The sequence below is a fragment of the Phasianus colchicus genome, chromosome 9, assembly GCF_987193195.1.
Source record: "Phasianus colchicus chromosome 9, bPhaCol1.hap1.1, whole genome shotgun sequence".
Lineage (NCBI taxonomy): Eukaryota > Metazoa > Chordata > Aves > Galliformes > Phasianidae > Phasianus > Phasianus colchicus.
This window is the reverse complement of record NC_143444.1, coordinates 12,407,012-12,430,702: the sequence shown is the minus strand read 5'-3', so window position 1 is coordinate 12,430,702 and position 23,691 is coordinate 12,407,012. Positions and strand designations below refer to the sequence as shown.

The following is a 23,691-nucleotide window of genomic DNA, read 5'->3' as shown; positions in this document are numbered from 1 at the left end:
GCCGCTGTGAATGATGCGACCTTCCGCCGCGGGCGGCCTCCGCGCGTGCGCGTAACGCCCGGCGCCGCCGTCCGCCCCGCCTCGGGGACGCGTGGGGGCGCGCGGCGATTGGCGGGTTCGAAGCGCGGCTGCGCGTGGGCGGCGCCGCCCGGAACTCCCCGCCGCGGCGGTCGCTGTGGAAACCGTGCCGGCGGCCCGCGGCGGAGGCACCGGGTGAGGCGCGCGCGGCGGGCGGCCCCGAGGGGCTTCGCGGCCGGGGGAGGCGGGAACGCGCCGCCCCTCGGCGGTCGGTGCCGGTTGCCGGGCCCGGCGTCCGGCGCTGCGGGGGGGCGCGCGCCCCGCCATCGGGCCGGGAGAGCCGCGGGTGCGTTGCGGCCCGGTGCCTCGGGGCCGCCGTCGCCGCGCGTCCCGCACGTACGCGGCACCGCCGTGCCGGGGCGGAAGCGGCGCGGCCTCCGACACGTCGCTGCCCGCGGGCGGCCGCGCCGCGCATGACGAGACGGGGCGGCGGGGCGAGGTGTGCGGCGAGCGGCGCTGAGCCGCTGGGAGCCGCGGCCGGACGCCGGGTCGTACCGCTGCCCTGGTGCCGCGTTCCTCCGGCGCGTCGTCCGGGGGCGGCGGTTCTCGTTGTCTGCCGCGGCCCGGCTTCGCACGGGGATAACGGGCCGGTCTGTGCCTTCCGCGTACACGCCGGCTTCGTTAGAGCTGGAAGCGCAACCGGCGTCGTCTTTGCGACGCGCTCCTTCCCAAGTCTGTGTGTGCACGCGCGTTGCTGTGAGTGAGAAGCGCTCTGCTGCGCTGCTTCCATCCGTGGTTACGTGGGCGCGGCGGTTCCGTGGCCCTCTGGGGAATGGACTTTGCGCCTTCGGATACTGCTGAGCTTACACAAAACCCGCCCGAAACTTGAGCCGGCTTCGTTGGGCCAGAACACACCTCCGTGCGGCTCGTTGTAATGCTCTTGTTTGAGAGCGGCTTGCCATTGTATATTCCCGTTGCTCTTGCTGGAGAAATACATCAGTAGTTGATGCTTGGAAGGCTGAAATATTTTTTTAAAGGTATTGATGGATATCTCAGCATTTTCTTCACGTGCTGTCCCTGTCACTTGGCTCAAATTGCTGTCTCCCTTCTCTCTTCCTTTTATTCCTTTCGCTTTCTGAATTATTTAAAGACTGGCACATCTGAGCGTGCCGAATAGCAGCACTGCACAAACATGGGAGACGTGTTTCTTCTGGCATGTTGAAAAGGAGATCAGTGCAGTTTTGGAAATGAATTCTATCTCGTCAGGGAGAAATCTCTTCCTAATTTGCTAGGACTATTGTTGTCTATTCTTGTGTTTTCTTGCCAGCAAATGACAGCAGACTGATTTTTCTAAGCCACTGGGGTCCCCATGTGTGTTATGGAGAGCAGCTTCATTCCCCAGAAGTTAGAAGTCATGTTAATAAATGTGTTCTTTTTCTAAAATGTAATGAGTTCTGTTAGTATGTTCAACTGTATCTGTGCTTAATTTGTTACATTTAATAACAAAGTTATTTGTACTTTCCACTTGCTGTCATTCATGTTTTTGGTAGCAGCTGCAGAGTCACTTTTGCCCTGCACGACTTCGTCATTCATATTCAGATCTGTTTTTTAGTAGTCCTTATCAGTAACATATTAATGAAATAATTTGTTTCACAAGTACTGATCTTAGGGCCTGGTGAGAGACAAAGCTGTTACGGCTGTTACTGTTCCCTTGAAGGAGAGAACAGAAAGATATCAGATGAAGGAAGAAACTCTTTGCTTTCATTTAGACACTCAATCAAAAATTAGCTATGTGAATGAGTGTATCTAAAATAGAATACTGTGTTGTTAAAGATCACAGCGTCAGCAGTATAAAATACCAGAAGAACCGAAGTAGGAAACCTGGTGAGAGGTGGTCTGAGATGTGTATGACGTTGGTCAAAGGCAAGTTGCCTCTTAGTGCTTGACATGTGTTCTTGTTCAGATAATAGAACTTCTGCTACAAACTGTTATTAATGTGAAGGGGAAGCTTTTGTGCCGCTGAGTTATGAGGGAAAAACATTGTGATCTACCATGGTGCCTCTCCAAATCTTTTAATTTCTTTGCTCTTTTTTCTGCCACTGTCCTGCTGTTGTGCTGCTCAGAATTCGGTTCTGCATGCAGTGCCTCATGGGCTTGTTACCCAGCAGCCCCTGGTTGTGGCTGGGGAGCGTGCAGGATTTGTGTGGTGATGTGTTATTGAGTTTGGGTACAGCTGTGGGCAGTAGAGGCAAAACAGAGCTGAGCGAAGTGGAGCACGTTGTTGGAGTGATTCATGATAAACACTCTCCATCAGTGTAAGTACAACACTTTGTGTGGAGTGTTTCCCATCTGGTGCTCCTTGGCAGCCTGTAGTGGTGTTTGAGTGACTGCCTGGTGAGCTGGGAGAGGCCTGACGTCCAGCATTGGCACGGTGAGGTTGTCCTGGCGAGCAAGAGTGAGATTCAGATGTAAAGTCAGGTCTTGGTATCTCAGAGGCAGGATGCCCAGCAACTCAGTTTTTGCTGTTCTTCAAGGCGCAGAGAAGGTATTACTTAAGCATTTTGCATTGAAAATCTTGAAAATCTCGTTGCACATAGAATTAGTTCCTTGTTTCCTGACTAGTTTTATTATAAGGATATTAGTTATGTTATGCTGCAGGCACTTTTCTTCTTTCCTTTTGTATATTGCCATGGTGGGGGCTGGCCTTACAGCAGAGTTTAGATGGCTGCCTTATGTGACCTACTTGCAGAACTGTCCTTAGAGTTACAATGCTTACTTGTGCGTATTTCTGTTAGTTCCTTGCACGTTGGGCGACAGGTATTTAGCTGTTTACAGATAAATATTAATTATTTCATAAAGGGAAATTCTGTTCTGAAAGGTCTTCTGGGAGAGAGGCGCTGAGATCTCCACCTCTGCATTGCTGAACTCTGCTGTTTCTTACACTCAGGTGTCAGTGGAGTACGTGCAGCACATGTGCATTGGCTGCTGCTCTGTGTTCCTTTGCCTGCTGTAAGTATATGTACTGGTTGTTCTATTTGTTTTTGTCAGCAGTGTGTTCTTGGCCTGTACTGTATAGCCTGCATCATTGCAAGATGCCTTAAGTATTTCTCTTTACAAACCTGTATTACTGATGAATGCCTAATAGGGCACTTCCTCACTTACTGTAGTTAATAGTTGGCTTGGAACCATGACAGTAATCTGATGAACACACCAGCAACGAGATGTTGTTTTTTCTCACTCATGTATTGCGTTGTTATCCTAAGTGCCTGGCATTTCTTTCTGCTGTTAATGAGTGATCCTGTTAAAAGGAATGCATTTGTATTTCAGTCTGATTGTTGAGTGAAAATAAGGCATTTGGTGTGAGTAGAGATAGTGCATTCTGTCCAGAAATGTGAACATTCCTTAATTACAAGGTTTTTTTTTTTCCCCTTTAGTTTTTTGTATAATGTGGTTTTCTCTCACTGCAAAGCGTCTATGTGGTTTTTATCCATGGCTTGGGTGCTTCACAGGGAAGGAAAATAAAATAACACTTAAGAATGTGGATGAGCTTCCTTCTGACTCAGACTAGGAAAGTGCTTCTGGATTCAGTTGGTGTTATTGTTTTTTATGACCTGGAAGAAATAACTTGGGTCATTAAGATTCTTCTTGGGTTTTTTTTTGGTTGGTTGGTTGGTTGGTTTTGTTTTTTAGGACTGATCATTGTGAGCAATATTGAAAATAATGCTAGGCAGTGCTTACTTGTTAAAGAGATGTTTGCACAGCCCTTTAATGATAAAGAGAAAAAATGAACCAAAAGAATACATGGGGTTGAAAAGGCTTGCCATATTGCAGATCTTGAGCATTAAAGCTGCAAACTCGATTACGTAAACTAGGCACAGCACAAATATGAAGGGAAATTTAATTACTTCTAATCCATGAAATAGATAGAAAGTATATACAGATAATGCTAGAGGGCATGTGGAAGTGCTCCTAGGGTTTGCTTAACCTTTAGCATAAAGTTGTATGAACCAGGGTATCTGTTGTGTTAGGCCAAAAAGGGCTTTAAGTGGAGGAAGAGTGAAGAGGGTTTGTCCATGAGAGGGCCTGGAAGAACCAAGCTTCCTCTGCCTTGGATTGGAACGCACTGTGCAGCACGGTCAGTTGTGTTTAGGTAGCCAAAGAATGTAAAAATTAGATCAAGCCTGTTTAGAAATAGGGCAGCAAATTAAGTATCTCCACTGTTACCATGTTTGTCATAATGCAGCACTGTGTTAGCAGTTACATAATCGATGCTGGACTCGGCTCTGGAGCTGTGTCCATGCTTTCATTTTCAGCTGAGGGTGCAATGTGATCCTCACTTCATTGTGAGCAAGCTTTGTCTCAGACATGTTCGTTACCTGTTGTTTTTTGTTTGGTTGGTTTGTAGTGTCTTGAGACTTAGAAGGATCTTCTCACTTGGATCTTTTTAAAGTTTATTAAAAAATAAAATTCACTTGTATAATTGATTATTATCAAATATTATTGTAAAGTAGTTGTAGATTTTTATGGAATATTTGTTATTTATTTTTCTTACTTCTACTCAGTGTTTTCAGTAAAGCTGTTTTCCAGTCCTACTTCAGGCTGTCCTGGGCATCCTGGCTCTTGGTTGTTGCTGGGGCTTTCTCCCCCTGCAGCCACACTGAGTTAAGTACATGGACAAAAACCCTTTTTATCCTTTACAGTAATGTAGCAGTAGGAACAGGCTGGGGGCAGAAGATGAAATCATTTCATAGATCAGGGAGTCAAAATTCCAAGCCTCTCTATTGTACTCCTGTTCTTTTGATTCATACAAGGTAGTTAGCCATAGGTCAGTTAGTTCTAGCAATGAAACACCTCTCTTAGCATTCTTTTGGTTCTCTTTCCAACTAGGAGCGGATGATTTCCTATGCAAAAATAGCTTTCGGAACAAGGGAGGAAGCTTTGTGTGCTGCCTTCTGCCTTACAGCTGCGTGCTGTAAGTGAAATCTTAGGCTTGTGCCAAGTGGGTTGGTAGGGTTCCTGTTTTGTTGAATGGGTGTCACGTGTGGCCCAAAGCTGATGCAGTACCCTTTTTCCACCCACTTTGTGACTTGCTGCAATATTCAGTGAAATGATTTAGTTTCATGTGGTCTGGTATTTGTCAGTCAGCAGATAGATCTGGGGTGGAGGAGGAAGCATCTGGATCAAGCATATTAGATGCTAGTATTAATGTATTTACTTACAGCTTGTCTGGTAAGTCTGATAGCATAGGCTGGGTCTTCCCCTTGCACTGGGTAATGACAAACTGTGCAGAATCTGCTCTATCAGGCATGCTCCTAGGCAGAGTCCCACGTAGTTACAGACACCCACTGTCCTGCTCTGTCCTCTGGGTGTAGCTCACCCTTGTCTGGCAGGTGTTTTGCTGGAACGCTGCTTGTGTTGGGTGCTTCTAAGCCAGTCCTTCATCTAGAGCCCTGAGGGTATCTGTGCCATGTGTAAAGCCATCTGGAGGAAAGGAGATATTCCAGAGCTGGAATTGCTCTGCATCCACTGTTGGCCATGAATAAAACCTCAAAGTCACTTTGTCAGTAAGGGGGTTTCTATGTGGTGCCAGCTAATCAGCTGTTGAACTTCTGTCAGACGCGGTGCAGAGCTGAGCACGTCGGTAAGGTTCCAAGAGTCACCTCACTGCTTGTCCTTGTGTGGGGTTTGTTCACCTGCACATCCCCCTCATGGCTCAGCACTTGAGTTGTGTCATGCCAAGGTCTGGAGAAAACAGCTGCTTCCCAACATGTCACACTGCTATGTTAAGAATTGTTCAGAGGGGAACGGTTATTATTGCATAAATGCTATTGGCTGTCTGTTTTCCATGCGAATACAAGGTTAAATTTGAAGTAGAATTAATTAAATTTGGGGGGGCTTATCTCAGGCTTCTGTGTTAATTTAGGTGAATTTTAAAAATATCCCTGGACATCATTAGAGACTAAAATTGTGGTTTGCGTGGTTCCAATTGTGGTTCAGTACCTCTAGACTCACTGTTGATGTTTACATGTGGATTTACGCTTTCAAGGTCTGGAGTCAAACTAACCTCTGTATTTCAGTAACAGAACCATTGCTGTGTTTTTTTGTTCCTTGGTTTGTCTTTTTCTTCACATGGTACACAAAGCTCTGCTTTGTTTTCAGGTAATCCATTGCGAGATTCTTTTCCTGTTTTTTCACTTATGCTGTAGCCGTTCCCTGAAAGACTTAGTTCAACACTGGAAAAATTACTGCGATCTTGAAGCAACCACTCTCTGTACCTAATTTTTGTAAGGAAATGTGTGTGGTTGGTCTGTCTCGATTTATACTTTCACCATGTCAATTCTGAATCTCTCAGACTTTGATGATGTCATTTGGCAGATGCTTCTGTAGCTCTGTGAAAAATAGCAGATGAGTAGAGAAGGCCTTGGTTTGTTGCCTCCTATAGGTAAGGCAGGACAAGCTGGGCTGGGTGTGTTCCAGTAGCCAGCCCCCAGTGACTGGTCAGCCTGTGGCTGCCAGGCAGCCTGTTGCTGCTGATGAGCACAGAAATGATTTTTGATCATCAATCATCTGACAGTCTCCAAAACGGAAATATGGTCAAGGGAGATGGTGAGATGAGAAAAGGAACCAAAGATGCTGCTGGAATCTTCTGATTTAAGGAGGTAGTGTCTGCAAGAGTCTTTATGGATATCTACCACCTTAATTTTTAATTAATTGCTCTGATTAATGTGCCTTTAGTTGGACATGGGCCAGCTCGGTGTGCCCGCATCAGCCACCTAAGGCCAGCAATGTGCCATGCAGTCAGCAGGAGGGGGCAGCAGGGCTTCCAGCTGCAGGGAGGTGGCACCCACTGGTGATGGCATACGAGATGGAAATGGAACCCAGTTCAATCAAGTTGTTGACATGTGATATGAAGCATATTAGTAACTTTTGGTCCCCTTGTAGTGCCGAGCACCAGGACTGCTCTGGGGCGATGAGTGCAGGCAGGGCCACTTACAGCCGGCTGCTTGCAGGAATTGCCTGACTTGAGCTTTGTGCAAACCTGCGCAGAGCAAATACCTGTCATGTGGTCTTCCCAGTGCGTGGGTTGCAATGGTATTTAAAAATGTATGTATCACGCTTTGTAATTGCTAAAGTATACCCACACCCACTTGTTGATGCCAAATAACTCTGATGCTGAGTGTGGGAGGGCAAAGTAGTTGTTTGACTGGAAGAACACTGTGAACGGTCTCTTTGAAAGATGCTGTCAGAGAGGAGGGTGGTGAGAAGCATGAATATTCGTCCCTGGTAATTGATGAAACTAATGAGAAGGCATTGCCTTCCTTGACATTTAAGAGTATAGAGATGGGTGAGTTCTGTTGACAACTTTGAGTTCTGTTCTTGTTTTGTGACATTTCTGCAAGCTCTTGATGAAATATGCATTTGTGAATTACACAACTGTATGTTTACTTGCAAAGGAAGGTAGTATTAGTGCTAAGCAATAAATATGTCAACTCCTCTACTAAAAATATACTTAAAAGTGGGTAAACTTCTAAATAGTTTCTTTTTGATAAATTGTTTTCCCTGCCAGCCTAAACAGGTCGAACTTCTGAGCACTGACTGCTGCAGTCCCTTTGAAGCAGGGTTTGGAGCTCATACAGCAACTGCGGCACTTCAGAATATGTAACCATAAAAAATGAGAAGGCAAAACAAAAATATCCTTTTCCTTTTGGGAGAGGAAGGGAAAGGGAGTAGAGCTGAAACCTCTGCTGGCTTCTGTGCTCCTAATGTTCAGAGGGGTGGTTTCCAGAATGGGCCTCTCCAGGTGGGATTGTGTCAGCCAGTTCTGGCAGCTGTTGACATGTGAAGCAGTTTGGAATCGGTTTTATGTTACACCTTTTATTCTGTAGCTTTCATCCTTTATTCTTTTTACATGGAACTTCATGAGGTCAAAAAAAACCTAACAAGGATGAATGACTTGAATTTTCCAACAGGGAAGAGCATTGTTTTTTTGTAAAACCTTGCTTTCTTGCTTGCCTACAGGAATTGCTGTGTATATATGAATGTTCTGGCTCTGGCTTTACATTCTTGATTGACTTTTCCTGCTTGGTCAGAGTAGTGTTATGCTTTTACATTAGCTACAAATAGTTGTGAGTTATGAACGGGATGTTATGAGACTTCAAGCCAAGCGTCTTGTGTTCCCTTTGCAGGAATGCAGCTGAATGGAGCTGAAAGGGCCACAGATGAAAGAACTTGAACACGTTTCTGAAAGTTTAAGATGTGTCTGGCAGTGACTTGCTTACCTTAGTAACAAAGAAGAGTATTTCAACAGCAGCTTAGGATACCTGTATGCCAATTTATTAACCTACTAACTGGAATGCTGTTCTGACAACAATTCTCCATAGCAAACTACTGGCCTTGCTACAGTACAGTAGTGTTTTCTCTACTGATAATGCAGCTCAATGGAGGAAAGTAATGTTTTGATAAGCATGCGAGAAGACCAGTCTTTTCATGTGCGATACAGGTAAGATAATGAATTTTAGTTTGGATGAATAAGTTCTGTTAATGTTAGAAAACTAACCATGTTTGCAATAGTTTGGTGTCTCTGTTACTACTGAGATTGAAATGGAAAGCTAAATCACTACTTTCCTTCATTTTTCAAGTTTGAAAATTCACTTTTGTTATATAGTAGAATAGTTTGGATGATTCTAGAATTGTGTGTGGCTGCAGAACAGTGCACGAGTGTTTGTATTTCTATTGTCTTTCTTCTTGGACTTGTGGTACAATGATCCAACGTATGATCCCTGTGTGGTAATACATGTTATCTCTTCATTTAGTTTTTGGGTTGCCTCTGCAAACTACGGAGCTTTGTCTGCTAAAGTTCTCTGTACTTGTCCCATTACTGCTGCTGTGATGGGCAGTGTCATCTAGAGCACTGTTTTCCTTACCTGTAATAGATTCGACTGAGTGATTAAAAACTGCTTTGATACTTTGAAATAAAAAGTCCTATAATTGCAAGTCAAGAGGATATGCCATTGCGCTTCTGAATGCTTTTATCCTTTTTCTTCTGGAATCTCCTTTATAGATGTGAGATGAAATGTTAGCATTCCAGACTCCCACTAATGAATTTAAACAACAGAAACATTGTGCAGTGCACTGTAATTGAGTGGCTGCTGCTGGAAAGGGTATATCTTGCAGCTCATTCAACAGGAAGGGACGCTGGAACAGTGGAATGATTGTTTGAAAAACAAATGAAAAGCGTGGTTCTTGTGCATTCCCCTGCCCTCTCCCCGAGTCAGCCCTCCTTTGGAAGCATTTTCCTCACTAACAGAAACACAGCACCACCCTGATTTGTAAGATAGCACGTGCTGTGGCTTAAAATTAATTCACATGAATATGAAGGTAGTATCCATGTAGTATCCAGTCAAAACAGCTTTCTGAGTGTTGGTTGGTTGTCGTCCATTTCACAGAAGTACAGTAGTAGTTCTGGTTAGCAGTGCACTCAGCAAGGGGAACTTATTTGTGGTCAATATGGAAAAAAATGGTAAATAACGCTTATTTTCAACTCTTCTCTCTTTCTTTGCTAAAAACTGTATACATTGGCTTTGATAACGGAAATCACTAACATGTGAGCTTGGTATTTCTGCCGTGTTTGCTGTTTCTTGGCTACATCTAGCTGATGCCCTTGGTTGTTCCCAGACAACTGCAGTAGATCCTTGCTCTCTAACAGAAAAGCTGGGGCTGGTAAGGTTATTCTTATGACAGTAAATGAGCAAAGAAACTCATGGCCAATTAATTGCCTTGTTAAAATTGACAAGCCAGAAATAACTTTGTCAAATTTGGTAATGAGTAGAGCAAAATGTCTTACAGCTTTATTCTGTATTTCTGTTAAAGCTTAAATGATACCGATTAACAAAAGAAGTATTTGTGCCTTATTAAACCTTTCTTTAACAACTATGATCTGAGGAATATTTGAAAAACATGGAGATGTAATCCTTGTTTGTTTTGTTGTTTGTTTTTTTTTTCATATATTAAACTTTCCTAAATTCAGACAAACTTTCCCACTGGCATTCTGTTGGAACTGGCTGTACAAGGAAACTGCTGGCCCACTCCTACTTTGGGTCTGTTCCTGACTGCACTTTCTCCCCACAGCAGTTGAGTGGCACACAGTAAACTGGCTTTAGCAACTGCAAAAGGCTTGCACTGATGGAAAAAAAACTGTTATAATATCGACTGGTGACTTGAAATGCTGATGTTAATAACTGTGACTAATAAGTAAGGGATCTATAGAGTAAATATTTGTAGAAGTAATTTGTCTTGGTCTCCTAAGTTCATGGACCAAAAATTGACAGCACTTGTAATAGTCTGACTAAACACAGTGTTCCAGTGGCCATGTAGTTAAGTTGTTTGGTCTGATCAATGCGGTGCACTTCTACGTTATGCATGGAAACCAGGAATAAGGTAGGAATGAGGAGCAGTCTGCCATCTGTAGTATAGGACTCTGTGGCGTTAGTGATTTTTTTCTCTCTGAATTTAAGACAGGTAGTAGGTGTTTTTGGTTTTGTGTCCATGTGTGGATCCATATGTTTCACAGCGTAGGTACAATCTTGTTTTCTTCTTCTTGCCTTATTTCTTACCAGTTTTCCATGCTTTATTTCAAGATGTGAACAGATAAAGGATGGAAGAGTCCAAAGGGGAGAAAAACAGGGAGGCCTGGATGGAGGCGTATGTTTAGGGGTTGTGTTCTTATTAGGGTCAGGTTTCAAAAGAGAATATGAAGGTCAGAGAAGACTAAAAACCAAAACAAAACAAAGCAGAAGGGAGCCAGGGAAGATGAAGAGCTTGGAGGGAGAGATAAGGATGAGGTAGTTTTACAAATGAGAAATTATTCAGGAGATGCCAGCCTTTCAGAGAGCAGGTGGAGGCAACTATAAGCAGAATAATGGAGTATTTCCAGAGTTGTGTCTGGAAGTAAGCTACCCTGTTTAGCAGGAACAGAGTTTCATTAGGAGTATGGAGATGAATGGGCCTTGTTTTCTTGTCTCTGTGAATTCAGCGTATCTTTTGTTTAGCCATTCTGTGTTGAATAAATAAGTAATTTGATTCAGCCCTTGGAACAGAGAAAGTAATTTCATATTCTGCTTCTAACTATTTAATGACTTCCTAAAACATTGATAACCTGGCTCTGTCTGCTCTGCTGACATGCTGTTTAACCGTTAGCAGTTAGAACAGCCTCTGAGAACACAAGGTGATGGGTTGTTGACTGCAAAACAGTTACATACATCTTCTAAAAATGTGTGATTTTTTTAGAGCAGTCTTCCAAAGTCTGTAAAAAAATATATATATTCATATATACACATTTTCTGGGTCCATTTTTGTACTTTATGGATAAACTTAGAAACCCTTTTGCTCCAAAGTGGTAAAATAACATAATAATTCCATAGCTTTTCTGAAGTCTGAATAAAATATTGAGTAGAAGAAACTGCAGTACATCACATTTTTTTTCATCTGTTTTTATCTTTTTATAGTGTATTTAGACTTCAAAAATGTGGAAGGCCAGTAAGCATGGATCCATATAGCTTCAATTTGTTGCAGAGATTCCTGTAGCTGTTGAAGCAACTTTTCTGGAGGTGTGCTCAAGTAGTATTAAATTTTGACTTCTTTTTTACCCAAACAATTTTTAATTCTCATTCTCATTTCCTTCCTATGATTCTGGTTGAATTGAAATAGCTGATACTCATCAGCTTTAGCTTTCTGTATGGGGAAGAAAACACAACACCAAAATGGAAAACAAAACACATCTTTCATATGTATAAGTGGTACTAAATCAGGATTGCAGAGTCATAAGATTGTTTCAAGTTCCTTCACAAAACAGTAATGCTGCCTTTGCATCTGGCAGTCTTTGAAATAATGTGAAATTACTTGAGTGCAGAGAATATCAGAAAAATTCCTGGTCCACAGCATTCTCAAATTGCAAATAAGAACATGATTTTTTAATGGGCTAACTCAATTTATATGTCTGGAGTGACTTTTTTTGCCATACAGGCATTTTACTGAAAGCTCTACTGCAATCCTTTCAAGCTAAAAATGAGAGGAAATGAACATGATTGTATAATGTTCTAAGGCTTCGCACTGAGGAGCACCATATTTTCTAGCCATCACTTTAATTAGGCATGTCAGTTAACATGAGGTGCCCGGAGAGAACCTCTTTGGATAGGATTAAGATTACCCAATGATGTGTTTAAGTCTTAAACCTGCAGTTGCTGATGGTGTAACATGCTGTGCTTAATCATTTCTGCCTTTTTCTGTCTTACATTCAACACCTGCACCATGTAATAAAAAACAAGTTGTGTGCTCTAGCAATAGGAGTGCTTTAGCTTCTCTGAGAAGCTTCCAAAGTTGCCATCACATGTGTTATGGATATCCAACCTGAGAAGTTGTGCCTGGGAAGAACTTCATACTTCAGTTACCATTTGCTATTGGCATCATTACCGACTACCAAGGAGACAGTGTTTTTAATTGCAAAAGTTAAATATGTCTGTCATCTCACTGTGCTTAAGTTGTGGAATGTCAAAGACCAGCAGGTATGGTACTATTTTGTGTTAGTAGCTTATTTTACTTACAATCCAGATTCTTCTGGTTCTCTTGGCAAGTCAGTAGGTTTGTCAAAAATGCTTTCTTCTTACTCTGGTTTCTGTAGAATGTTGTATAAAACTATTTCTTTTCTGATTTAGAAAAATAAATGTAAAAATTGCAGGTACACTAAATATTTTGTTTCTGTGTCTTGTAGAAACAGCTGTCTTCTAGTGCTGCTGCTAAAACAGCTGTTGGAAAAGCAAACATTTGTAATTGTTACTGATCTTGCATATAAAGGAAAGCAGACATGTTTTGAACTAGATTTCTAGAATATTTATTCTTACAACCATGTAGATATTATTATTTGATATTTGATATTATTTGATAACAAAGATATATTAAATTATGCAAAACGTCTTATTTTGGACTGCAGTGCCAAACAGCCAAAACATAGTCCATCTAGAAGAAAGACTTAAAACAATACACCAATTGACAAAGTCATGGCCAACATTTTTTGGCAGTATTTGGCGCACGCTTTTTGAATGATTAGAGAATGTCTCTTACTAATTTTCTTCTCAAAAAAATCTTCTAAAAGCAGAATGGTGGCATTTTTGTAAGCTTTGCTAAAATGCAGATGTTCCTAAAAAACTAGAGAACACTTCAGGATTATGACTCTAAAGCTGTCTTCCTCTCTACCTTCTGCCTTCCTACCCTCCTCATATCTCAATTGTAAAGTACGAAATTTTCATGTATGGTTGTTAACACTTCATGAAACTTTAGCTTTTTACCTTTTGTATGCCTGAATTTGCAATAGTGGAAGTGCATATGAATATTTTTTGGCAGCCACTGTTCTCTCTCAGAGCTCCTTTATTCTTTGTTCAAAATATAATCCACAGATTCACTGATATCTTCTTTACTGCTTGCAGTATTTTATACCTGCATAAATATATGGTTATTTGTTCATAATAATCCAACATATTCCAGTGTCTTCTGGATTTATGGCTTTTCATTAAAGTAACAGGAACTGACATACATTTGTTAATTAAGTCTATTTTTTTCTTTGCACTGAGAATTTTCATAACAGTGACACTATAGGAAATAAATTATGAAGTAGTAGTGAATTACATAGGAAAGACCTTTAGGAGAAGTAGTCGTGGCCTTTGATACACAAGAACATTTGGACTTTTAAGATGTTTGCTTTTAATAATACATTTTGTAAGTTACTACATTAGCTTCCTAAAAAGTAAAATTGACTTCTTCAGAGATGCAGAGTTGGAAGGGAGAAAGCAATTGCTGTGAGCCTGTTGTAAATACTGCCACATCCATTTGTACCTCTGTGTCACCATTACAGTGTTCAATTCTTTGATTATTCTGCCTTCGCGAGCCTATTAGTAAAAAGCTAAAACTACATTATTACATTTGTCAAAATCAGTATTTGGCAGTAGTCACTTGAGTTTTATTTCATTGTTCTGAAATTATCTAGATGGTGAATATTCAGTGTTTTAGGATCCCTTTAGATGCTGTATATGGACAAAGCAGTGTTTGGATTTCCTCCTCGAGACAAAAATAAAAGCAGTTGAAGCTTTTTGTTCCACTGCTATGTTTGCATATTACTACTGAGGTGCCAAGTTTTGTTTCAGCCTTAGCTTCTGTAATGTTAGAGAATCATAGTGGTTGGTTGTACTGAGGTGCTGACTTCCTGTCCTCAATAAATGAAGATCACCCTTGAAGTAAAATGCACCTTTTCAGAACTCAAGATTACTGGACAAAGTACTGCATACAGAGTGACAGGCATCTCTTTTTACTTAACCTATGCAGGATGGAGGCTTCTTGCCTGGAGCTGGCTTTGGAAGGTGAGCGCCTGTGTAAAGCAGGAGATTGCCGAGCTGGTGTGTCTTTCTTTGAAGCAGCTGTTCAGGTTGGAACTGAAGACTTAAAAACACTCAGTGCTATTTACAGCCAGCTAGGCAATGCCTATTTCTACTTGCATGAATATGCAAAGGCATTGGAATACCATCACCATGATTTAACTCTTGCAAGGTAATCTTGTGTCTTTAACCATGTTCTCCATTTCATCCTATTTTTGTAGAAGTGAGCAGCTGGCTCTTGGTCTGCCTACCAAAACTTGCTGCTAATACCAGATAATGCATGAATGTGGTGACAGGAGAGGGCCGGGGGCCTGGTAGGTAACTTAACTGCCCTTTAACCTGGGAGCTAATGCTCAGCGTAGCACCATAATCCTAGTACTAACTGAGGCCTTACCAGGTTTGTGGATAATTAAGAAGCTTCTTTAAATCCAACCTTTCTTTACCCTTCTCTGTTCCTAAAACTCAAATCTCTCTGGCTCTCTTGTTTAAAAGATAAAACTTGCTCATGTTTCTATGTGTAAAACTCACAATACAGTACACTGAAATCTACAGCTGTGTATTTCATACACTATTTATGATCTCATTTTTAATTATTTATTGTAGATCTAATAAAAGATACACATGCTAATGTAGGACTTAACCACAATATAAGCAAAAATCTATTTTTTCTACCCCCTTTACTTGCTTAAGTGTGGTAACTACGAAGGTGCTTACATTCAGTAAGTATCCTTGTGGGAACCTGCTGTTCTGTTGCATTATTCCCCAGGTATCAGAGGCAGAGACGGTGGTAATCTTTTGCCTTAATCTCATTCAGAACCTAAAAGAGTAGTATTTCTTCTGAGCTTTCTGAAAAACCAGTAGGTTTACTGTATAATAAAAGGATGATATTCAAGGAAAACTAAGAAGCAGTTAAAACTTTCTGTCATCCTGGCTGACCTTTTTGTATAATCATTAGGAAACAAAATTAAGTGTTTCCATAACGATAGATATTTATTTGAATGCCTTTTAGATAAAATTTAATGGAATATATATATATATGCTTACATTTTCTTTCCATTTATTCTTCTGATTGTTGGCTTGGTTTTGAATTACTTCTGCAATTTTAGGACAATTGGAGATCTAGTGGGAGAAGCTAAAGCTAGTGGAAATCTGGGCAACACCTTGAAGGTACTCGGAAACTTTGAAGAAGCTATTGTTTGTTGTCAAAGACATCTGGATATTTCCAGAGAGCTTAATGATAAGGTGAGTGATGCTTAGAAATCTGGAAATAAACTCCGAAGAATACGTATCAGTGAACCCTGTTGTTTGGTAACGAGTGTGCCATCTTTCAGAGGAAATTAAATATTGAATATTCCAATATTTCTAATAGACAATAAGAATCTGTTAGTTTTAAGATGGCCGTTTGCACCTAGGAGACTTAAAAAAAAATTCTTTTAATAATTGGCCTCAATAATTGTTATGTATCTTATATATCTCAAAAAGAAATAATGTGCGATACAGTTTGATTGAGGAGTGCAAGTGGGCCTGACGTGGGTAGGCAATGAGAGCATACTCAGAATGGACAGAGCGTGCATTGGCAAGTAGTGAACAAACTCCTTTCTGTGGATTGCACTAAAGGTTGTGACACAGGAGTTGAAGTAGAAAGTTTTAATGCCTCGCTTCACTGTTGTTTCAGGTTGGAGAAGCTAGAGCACTGTATAACCTGGGAAATGTTTATCACTCTAAAGGGAAAAATGTGGCTTGTGCTGGAACACATGATCCAGGGGAGCTTCCAGAGGATGTGAAAAATGCTTTGCAAAAAGCTGCAAATTACTATGAGTAAGTAGTAGCTCTAAATATTGGTAAATGAGAAGATATATTCATCTGCTTCATTAAAATATTGAGATTTGTGGAGTCATGAGCTTAATAAGACCTGTGAATTTCTTCCTTTTCAACAGAAGAGTACACAATATTTTGTTTAGCTCTCATTTTCACTGTACTTTTTATTACTAGGTAAGTCCTTCCCCTAAATTAGAATTCAGCATTGCCCTTAGAACAAGACTGAGACAACTGAATGTTGTGTACTTGCATATAATATAGCTTTTTTCTTTGAAACGAGCAGGTCAGCATGAACAAGAACACAGTTCAGTGTCTCACTGAAAGTATTCACTACTCAGTGGAAGAATTGTGGTTGCATAAAGGCCATTAAAGTAGGCCAAAGCAGAATATCCTGCTTTTCCCTTTATCTAAATAGGAAGACGATCTGTTTTAAATGACTGTGAGAAAAAATAACTTCAAAACAGTAGTCTTTCTTTTCTCACTTGTTCAAAACAGGGAAAACCTGACAATAGTCACAGAGCTGGGTGATAGAGCAGCACAAGGACGTGCCTTTGGAAATCTGGGAAACACACACTACCTTCTGGGCAACTTCAGGAGTGCAGTTTTAGCCCATGAACAGGTACAGCAACATGAAATATCACCGGTTGCTCCAGACCTCGTATACATGTGTTTTTTTTTTTTTGTATGCTCATGAGCTTTTTAATGCAAGCTTTAGATCTTGTGTCAAGTCTGGCTGTTCTTTTCAAGCACCATTGGCCTAAAGAACAGATAGGGTTGGAAAGTCTGTGGGCGTTCAATTTTGTGTGCAAATGTATGTTATGAAGTACAAAATGTGATTAATATGCTTATTTCACATTTTTAAGCGTCTCCTAATTGCAAAAGAATTTGGTGACAGATCAGCTGAAAGAAGAGCATACAGCAATCTTGGAAATGCCTACATATTCCTGGGTGAATTTGAAACCGCTTCTGAATACTACAAGTTAGTTGACTGCTTACATTTATACCTCTTCTCATAGATTTAATTTCTGTTGCGCTGGTACTTGAGCTCACTGTAGAACAGCCATATCTTCAAAATATACTTAGAAAAAGGCTGTGTTTGTATATTAAAAAGAATATTTAGTGTTTTTTCCTACTTACTCAGGTTTTCTAAGGCAACATTAATCTTGATCTTTTTTGTTACTTTTAAATAGATACCTCTCAGCACTGTGGATGTCTTTTTTTTGATACGCATTTATTCACTTAATTCTAGAACCAGGCAGTTATTGTCTTAGGTTTAGCGAGTTCTGGAGAGATTGATCACAGTGACTTTTTAATACACCTGAGCTTAATAGCTATCTCAGGTATACTCACCATCTAAAGTCAGCGGTACGTATCAACGTGGTTTTGTATACTTAGTTTGTAATTAAGATTTTTCTTCTTTATCTCTAGACATGTAAGCAGGCATGTTGCTGCTGTAACTCAGAAAAATATAAGCTGTGCAAAGATGCAATGTAGGTGTTAGCATCTTACTTGGACTTCAGGGCTTGAAAATTGGAAAATATAGTGCCTCTATATTGAGTAGATTCTATTTAAATTATTAACTAGTAGAGATAGGATGGCTTGGTGGTTATAGGTCTGTCTTGCTCAAGTTGATGGAGAACACACAGTAATTATTCTAATGCTGATAATAAACTGTTTCAAGTACATAATACCAGCAAATCACCTGTAAATTATTGATGAAGCAATACATTAACATTAGAGCATGCAGTCTGAGGGCTCTATCTGCTCTGCAGTGAAGTAAACAGAAATGGACTGCAATGAATGGGAGTGGAAGATGCCTAAAATCTCATAAGATTTTGCAAGATAATTTATTAGCTGCTAATTTGTTAGTCTGGTGTCCTAATCTATTTAGTTTATGTAAGAGATTTTTACTTGTGTAAGTAGTGATTTGTGAGGTGACTAACCCTTTCTTTCAGGAGGACATTACAGCTGGCTAGGCAGCTTAAAGATAGAGCTGTGGAAGCACAGGCCTGCTACAGCCTTGGAAACACATACACTCTGCTTCAGGACTATGAGAAAGCAATTGATTATCATTTGAAACACCTTGTGATTGCTCAGGAATTAAATGACAAGTAAGTCCTAAGAGATTGTTTAATATGTATGATGCTTAAAGCAATTCCTGTTACTTCAAACTTAGCTGACATTGTTCTGTGTATGACATTTGAATGTGATTCCCTGCAGTATTGAGCTTGTTTTGAAATGGTGGAAAAAAAGCTCTTGCAAGTATTGCAGATAATGAATCCAACTGGAGGATAACTGATCTTCTGTTCTTGGTATTGCCTTTGAAAATGAAGGGAAAAGCATATTTTCCATGATTTGATTGAAGAAGTTTGGATATCTTCACAGGAGTTTTTCTTCTGCTTCTCCACAAATGAAGAAAATAAAAAGGGATGATGAAGGGAAGATAATCCAGTAGTAAATAATGCCTCTTTTAAAATTATTTGTAAAGCTTTTTTGGAGGAGGGGGGGAGAGGAGGTAGAATTATGCATTTGTTTTTGTGGTGGCAGTGATGGTGGTTGTTGTTGTTTTTTGGTTTTTGGTTTTTTTTTACAGCTTTTAAATGCACAAGACAGAATACATGAAGAATAATGAGCCACACAATCTGAGGAACAGAAAGGGGGTTATGCAGTGTTCCATGCTTGCATAACTATAAGAAGTGACTTAAATGATTGCTGTAAATCTTAAAATTTAAGTTTGATGAGATTTGCTCACATTTATGCTTATACCAGATCACAGTTCTTTAAGAAGGTACTTAACATGGTGGTGTTGGAATAGTTTCTGGAGACAGTCTGAATTTTCCTTGGCACAGTAATATTATTTTGGTAATACTATGAAAACCTGACACCTAGCGTTCAGAGAGTATGTGAAACATATCCCTGAAGGGGATTTTATTTTTTGCAGAATTGGTGAAGGAAGAGCATGCTGGAGTTTAGGGAATGCATATACTGCTCTGGGCAATCATGACCAAGCTATGCACTTTGCTGAGAGGCACCTGGAGATCTCCAGAGAGGTACGATCGTCACTTATGTCTGTTAGCTGCCAGGTTTTTGCTCTCACTGAGAGCCTACCAGAGGTTATTTTAGGCTTTGGCTTGTGCATTATTGATACTTCAGTAACAAGATGGCACTGACAGTTTTCAACAAGAAAAACATTTAAACCCTTTTCTCTTTGAAGCCTGGGAACAAAGTTTCCTTTGTATTTACATATGTATATGTGTTTGTTACAGTAACAGAACTGCTTATTTTATTTGGTTACAGGTAGGAGATAGAAGTGGGGAACTCACTGCTAGACTTAATCTCTCAGATCTTCAAATGGTTCTTGGATTAAGCTATAGCACAAACACCTCCATGATATCAGAAAGCCATGCGGTAGATAACAGTCTGAATGGTACGTGCTTTTCTCCAAATACTTTCTAATATCAAACTTCAAAAAAAACAACTGTTATTTGCATTGTTTTCTGACTATAGAGGTTGCATTGTTTATTTTTTCCCCATAAGTAAATGGTGCAGTGCTGGATCCCTTCAGCTCCTGCTTTTTTGGAGTATTTCTCTTGTTAACCATATGTTACGCCCTCATTTCTTCACATAACACATCATCTGAAGTTTCTAATCAGTCTTTTTTTAATGTGGCAAATGTAGTTGTTTGCTGCCCAAATTACATCCTTCCTTTTTCCTTTGTGCTATTGTAAGAACAAAAGGGGTTATAGTTAAAGCTGCTTCATGTAATGTTTTTCTGTGTGAAGATTCATGCTCCTTTCTGTCCCATGAAAGCAAGTTGCATACCTTACACCTGTGTGGTTTTTAAAGCTGCTTTTACTACTGATTATTTATTCTCTTGTGAGCTTGGAACTCAGAATTGCTTATCTTGGGCATTTGATGAACACAGGCACAGCTTTGAAGGTGACACCATAAACCTTAATGGCAAAAAAAGATGAACTTTTTTCTTTCTTGAAGGTACCCGGCCAAGGGTAGGACGTCGTCACAGTATGGAGAACATGGAACTTATGAAATTAACACCAGAAAAGGTTGGTGCTTTTTTTTCTTTCTTTTTTTTTTTTTTTTTTTTGCTCTGCTGGTGAGATTGCATTGAAATCTAAAGGCTTTTATAAGAGTTTAATGTTAGAAATGATTCAGAACAGAAAGCTTTAGCTCAGCCTTCAAGAAGAAGTCTCTTTGGAATTTAAATATGAACTGGCAATTCTACATAAATGATTCTAAAGGTAAGCTGAAATTGCTATTTTTTTTCCTGCATATTGGGGTATCTGCTGCCCATCTTTTCAAGTGATCCAAAACATACTGCCATGTTTAGAAATACAAAATGAAATCTCTAAGCTTACACGATGACAGCTGGTGTAGATGCAGCAGCACTTTTTCTTTGAGCACCACTTTGGATACGATTTCTAAAGATCCTGGGCTTTATTGCAGATGGATTTCCCTGCAGGGAACCATTAAGCTTTTGGCAGTATCAGCTGCATTTTCTTATTTTCTGAAGCTGCTTGTCTGTGATATCTTTTAAAAGACGTAGCCTGTGATTGTCTGCCCTAAATATACTCAAATGCTTCATGTGGATTTTTATAATCAAGTATTAACCTAATTTTGTGGCTTAGTTCTTATAAAGGGCTCTTTTCAAGACATTCATGTAGTAGGTTCTGAAGTTTACTCCCTAAGTGTCTTTGATGTGTAGAATAACATGACGGACACTAGCATTATTTGACTGTACAGGAAACTCTCATCTTGGAGCTGGAACATGGGTTGATCTCTAAGGTTTTAGAATGAATTCTGTTTTGCTGAAAGACTGGACTGTGGCTACAGGCTCTGATGCAGGGTCAAGAACTTTTTTTTTCCAATTAGAACAGTGCTATTGTAGAGGAAGTTGTCAGATTTATGGGGCACTTATTTTGGAAGAGTATTTAGGGGAACTCTGTCAGACTGTTTCCCCTACTATTTTCAGTGAAATGATAGTTAGTCCTGTTTGCTCTTGTGCTGGCATTTTCCCCATTCTTCCTACAGTTTCTGCATGGCCCTCAGCAATGAAAACATCAGCATGTTTGATTACACAGGCCACGAGCACATTTTAGTCAAATCAGTTGTTGCATGATGGTTTAGTTGTAAGACTGATCAGTAGCAGTAGTGGCCTGATTCAGGTAACAAGATCTTAATAATCACAGGTCAAGTAACAGAAGCAAAACCTAAGGTTTATGTCTGAGTAGTTGGATAAAATGAAAAGCATAAAGCTGCTTCATTTTGGGGATGAAAAGAATACACAAGTAAGAAATAAAAGAATATATGATGAAAATGTTTTGGTTTCTTTTTTAGGTTCAGAATTGGAACAGTGAGATTCTTGCTAAACAGAAACCACTCATTGCCAAACCTTCAGCAAAACTGCATTTTGTAAATCGACTCAAAGGCAAAAAGTATAAAAACGGCACCGCTTCCAAAGTTCTGCAGGATGCCAGTAATTCTATTGACCACCGCCTTCCCAACTCTCCGAGGGTAGGTTTGGAGTCCTGTCAGATCATAACCTTGATTTCATATCATCTTGATTTGTCCAAAACTACTGAAAACTTGTTTGTGCAGATAACATTTTTAGTTCTACTTATATATTTGAGTTAAATGCTGTAAGTTGATGTAGAATCAGCCATTCTCCTTCTGTCTCCTGGGTGGTGACAGCTGTACGTCTCTCCTACTATTGGAACTACTACATTTTCCTAATAGATTGTCTGAAATTACAGGTCAGCTTGCATATTTTTTATTTCTAGTCTTTGTCCCCGACTCTGCTTCTCCTAACTTGAAAAACATAGCTTTTTAGATTCAGACACTGGAAGGTATAATTAAATTTGTATTTTAGATTACTGCACTCTTCATGGAAATTGATTAAAAAGAAAACAATGGAGTCATTTGATCTCGCAGGGAGAAGAGTGCTTTTCAACACAGAGCTAAGGAGCAAATGGAAATTTCATGGCCTATGGGCACTGGGGTTCTTGGTGGGCTTATACTAATCAGAGTACCATTTCTTCCTGAGAACAAAATCTCTTTACCAGATTTTACCTTCCAGAACTGTTTGCCATATTATAAATGTTGCTTCTTTGGATAAATCTCTGTCTACAAGAATGGATGACTAAAAAAAATTAGTTTAATGAATTTCAGATATGCAAATATATCACTGGAATCAAACTGCCCCGCAGTTGCCCTAGATTTTAGGTACTTTTGAGTTCCAAGTACCTCTAACTTTTCTCTCCTCTTCAGAGAAACAGTCGAGAAACAGTGGCAGATGAAGGGTTCTTTGATCTGCTGAGCCGATTCCAGAGTAACAGGATGGATGATCAGAGATGCCACTTCCAGGAGAAGAACAGATTCTCAGCTGCTTCAGTAGCAACATCCTCTACTCCACCTAAAACAATACGAAAATGTAATTTTTAAAATAAGATTTGTAGCTGACTTCAGTTTCTGCCAAATGTTGTTTTGAACATGTATTTGAACGGAGAAGAACTTCTGTGCTCATTTGTTTTCCTTCTTCTTCCCTTAGCCTTTTCTGCTTCCGTAGTCTCACCCCACACTGATGACTTTCTGGATTTACTTGCGAGCTCACAGAGCCGCCGCCTCGATGACCAACGCGCCAGCTTTAGCAATCTACCTGGCCTTCGTCTTAACCATCGCACCAGTCCATCTGTGTTGGGCCACTTAATGGCCAGTAACAACAGAGAGCTAGATGAGGACTTCTTTGATATATTAATCAAATGCCAGGTAAGGCTGTGAGATTTCTGGGGTTTGATTTGTGCATTCTGCTATTCAACGTCTTTGAGAAGGCTTCCATGCTTAGCACAAAGGCTTTAAGATAAATACGCATTTGGTAGATCAGGACATGAAGTTAAAAAAATCTAAACATATATGTATGAAAATAAAATGCTATGTATATGTCATATCTATGAACATATATTTACACATATTTTAATATATATACACTCATATTCTTATATGCAGCCTCGTTACACACATTTTTATATACACGTACATTCATACACATGCCCTCACATATGGTCTTATGGGTATGTTTATATACTTACAGCCACTGGATAATCAATTTAATATCTATTATATAGTTATGTTAATATGTATTGAATATATATTAAATTCTATATTAGATAATATTTACAACCAATATATTTAATATAATGCTATTAAATATATTAAATGTATTATATTCATTATTTTGTTATATTATATATGTAATAATATATTTCATTTATGTAATGTAGAGTTATATAAATGTACAATATAGATTTATATATTAACAGTATATTGTAATTTTAAAATAATAGTAATATATAATGTAATATATATTTTATATAATGTAATATATAATACAGAATATAATATTGCTAATAATAATTATAAA

The 23,691-nt window shown here is 39.8% G+C and overlaps 2 protein-coding genes across 9 annotated transcripts in view; one reads left to right on the top strand and one right to left on the bottom strand.

Annotated features, from left to right (window-relative positions):
* The first annotated feature begins 56 nt into the window (after window positions 1–56).
* Window positions 57–23,691, top strand: part of GPSM2 (G protein signaling modulator 2) — a 25,864-nt gene continuing 2,229 nt past the window's right edge. The window contains exons 1-15 of one of the 8 annotated variants that reach the window (XM_090146201.1): window positions 57–213; window positions 8,205–8,518; window positions 11,523–11,624; window positions 14,389–14,610; window positions 15,545–15,680; window positions 16,114–16,256; window positions 16,752–16,875; window positions 17,120–17,235; window positions 18,212–18,367; window positions 19,198–19,306; window positions 19,554–19,683; window positions 20,250–20,320; window positions 21,612–21,788; window positions 22,542–22,704; window positions 22,822–23,039. In XM_090146201.1, the coding sequence (XP_090002327.1) occupies window positions 14,390–14,610; window positions 15,545–15,680; window positions 16,114–16,256; window positions 16,752–16,875; window positions 17,120–17,235; window positions 18,212–18,367; window positions 19,198–19,306; window positions 19,554–19,683; window positions 20,250–20,320; window positions 21,612–21,788; window positions 22,542–22,704; window positions 22,822–23,039 (1,764 nt within the window). In that variant the 5' untranslated portion in view covers window positions 57–213; window positions 8,205–8,518; window positions 11,523–11,624; window position 14,389. Of the gene's footprint in view, window positions 214–341; window positions 365–493; window positions 518–549; window positions 1,056–2,965; window positions 3,028–8,204; window positions 8,519–11,522; window positions 11,625–14,305; window positions 14,611–15,544; window positions 15,681–16,113; window positions 16,257–16,751; window positions 16,876–17,119; window positions 17,236–18,211; window positions 18,368–19,197; window positions 19,307–19,553; window positions 19,684–20,249; window positions 20,321–21,611; window positions 21,789–22,541; window positions 22,705–22,821; window positions 23,040–23,691 lie in introns of those variants that run through there. The other 7 variants (XM_090146195.1, XM_090146197.1, XM_031595841.2 and 4 more) reach the window with 7 other exon arrangements.
* The window catches only part of CLCC1 (chloride channel CLIC like 1), a 14,051-nt gene continuing 12,956 nt past the window's right edge, over window positions 22,597–23,691 (bottom strand). The window contains exon 11 of the mRNA XM_090146206.1: window positions 22,597–22,686. The gene's annotated coding sequence lies outside the window, so the exon portion shown is untranslated. The remainder of the gene's footprint in view (window positions 22,687–23,691) is intronic.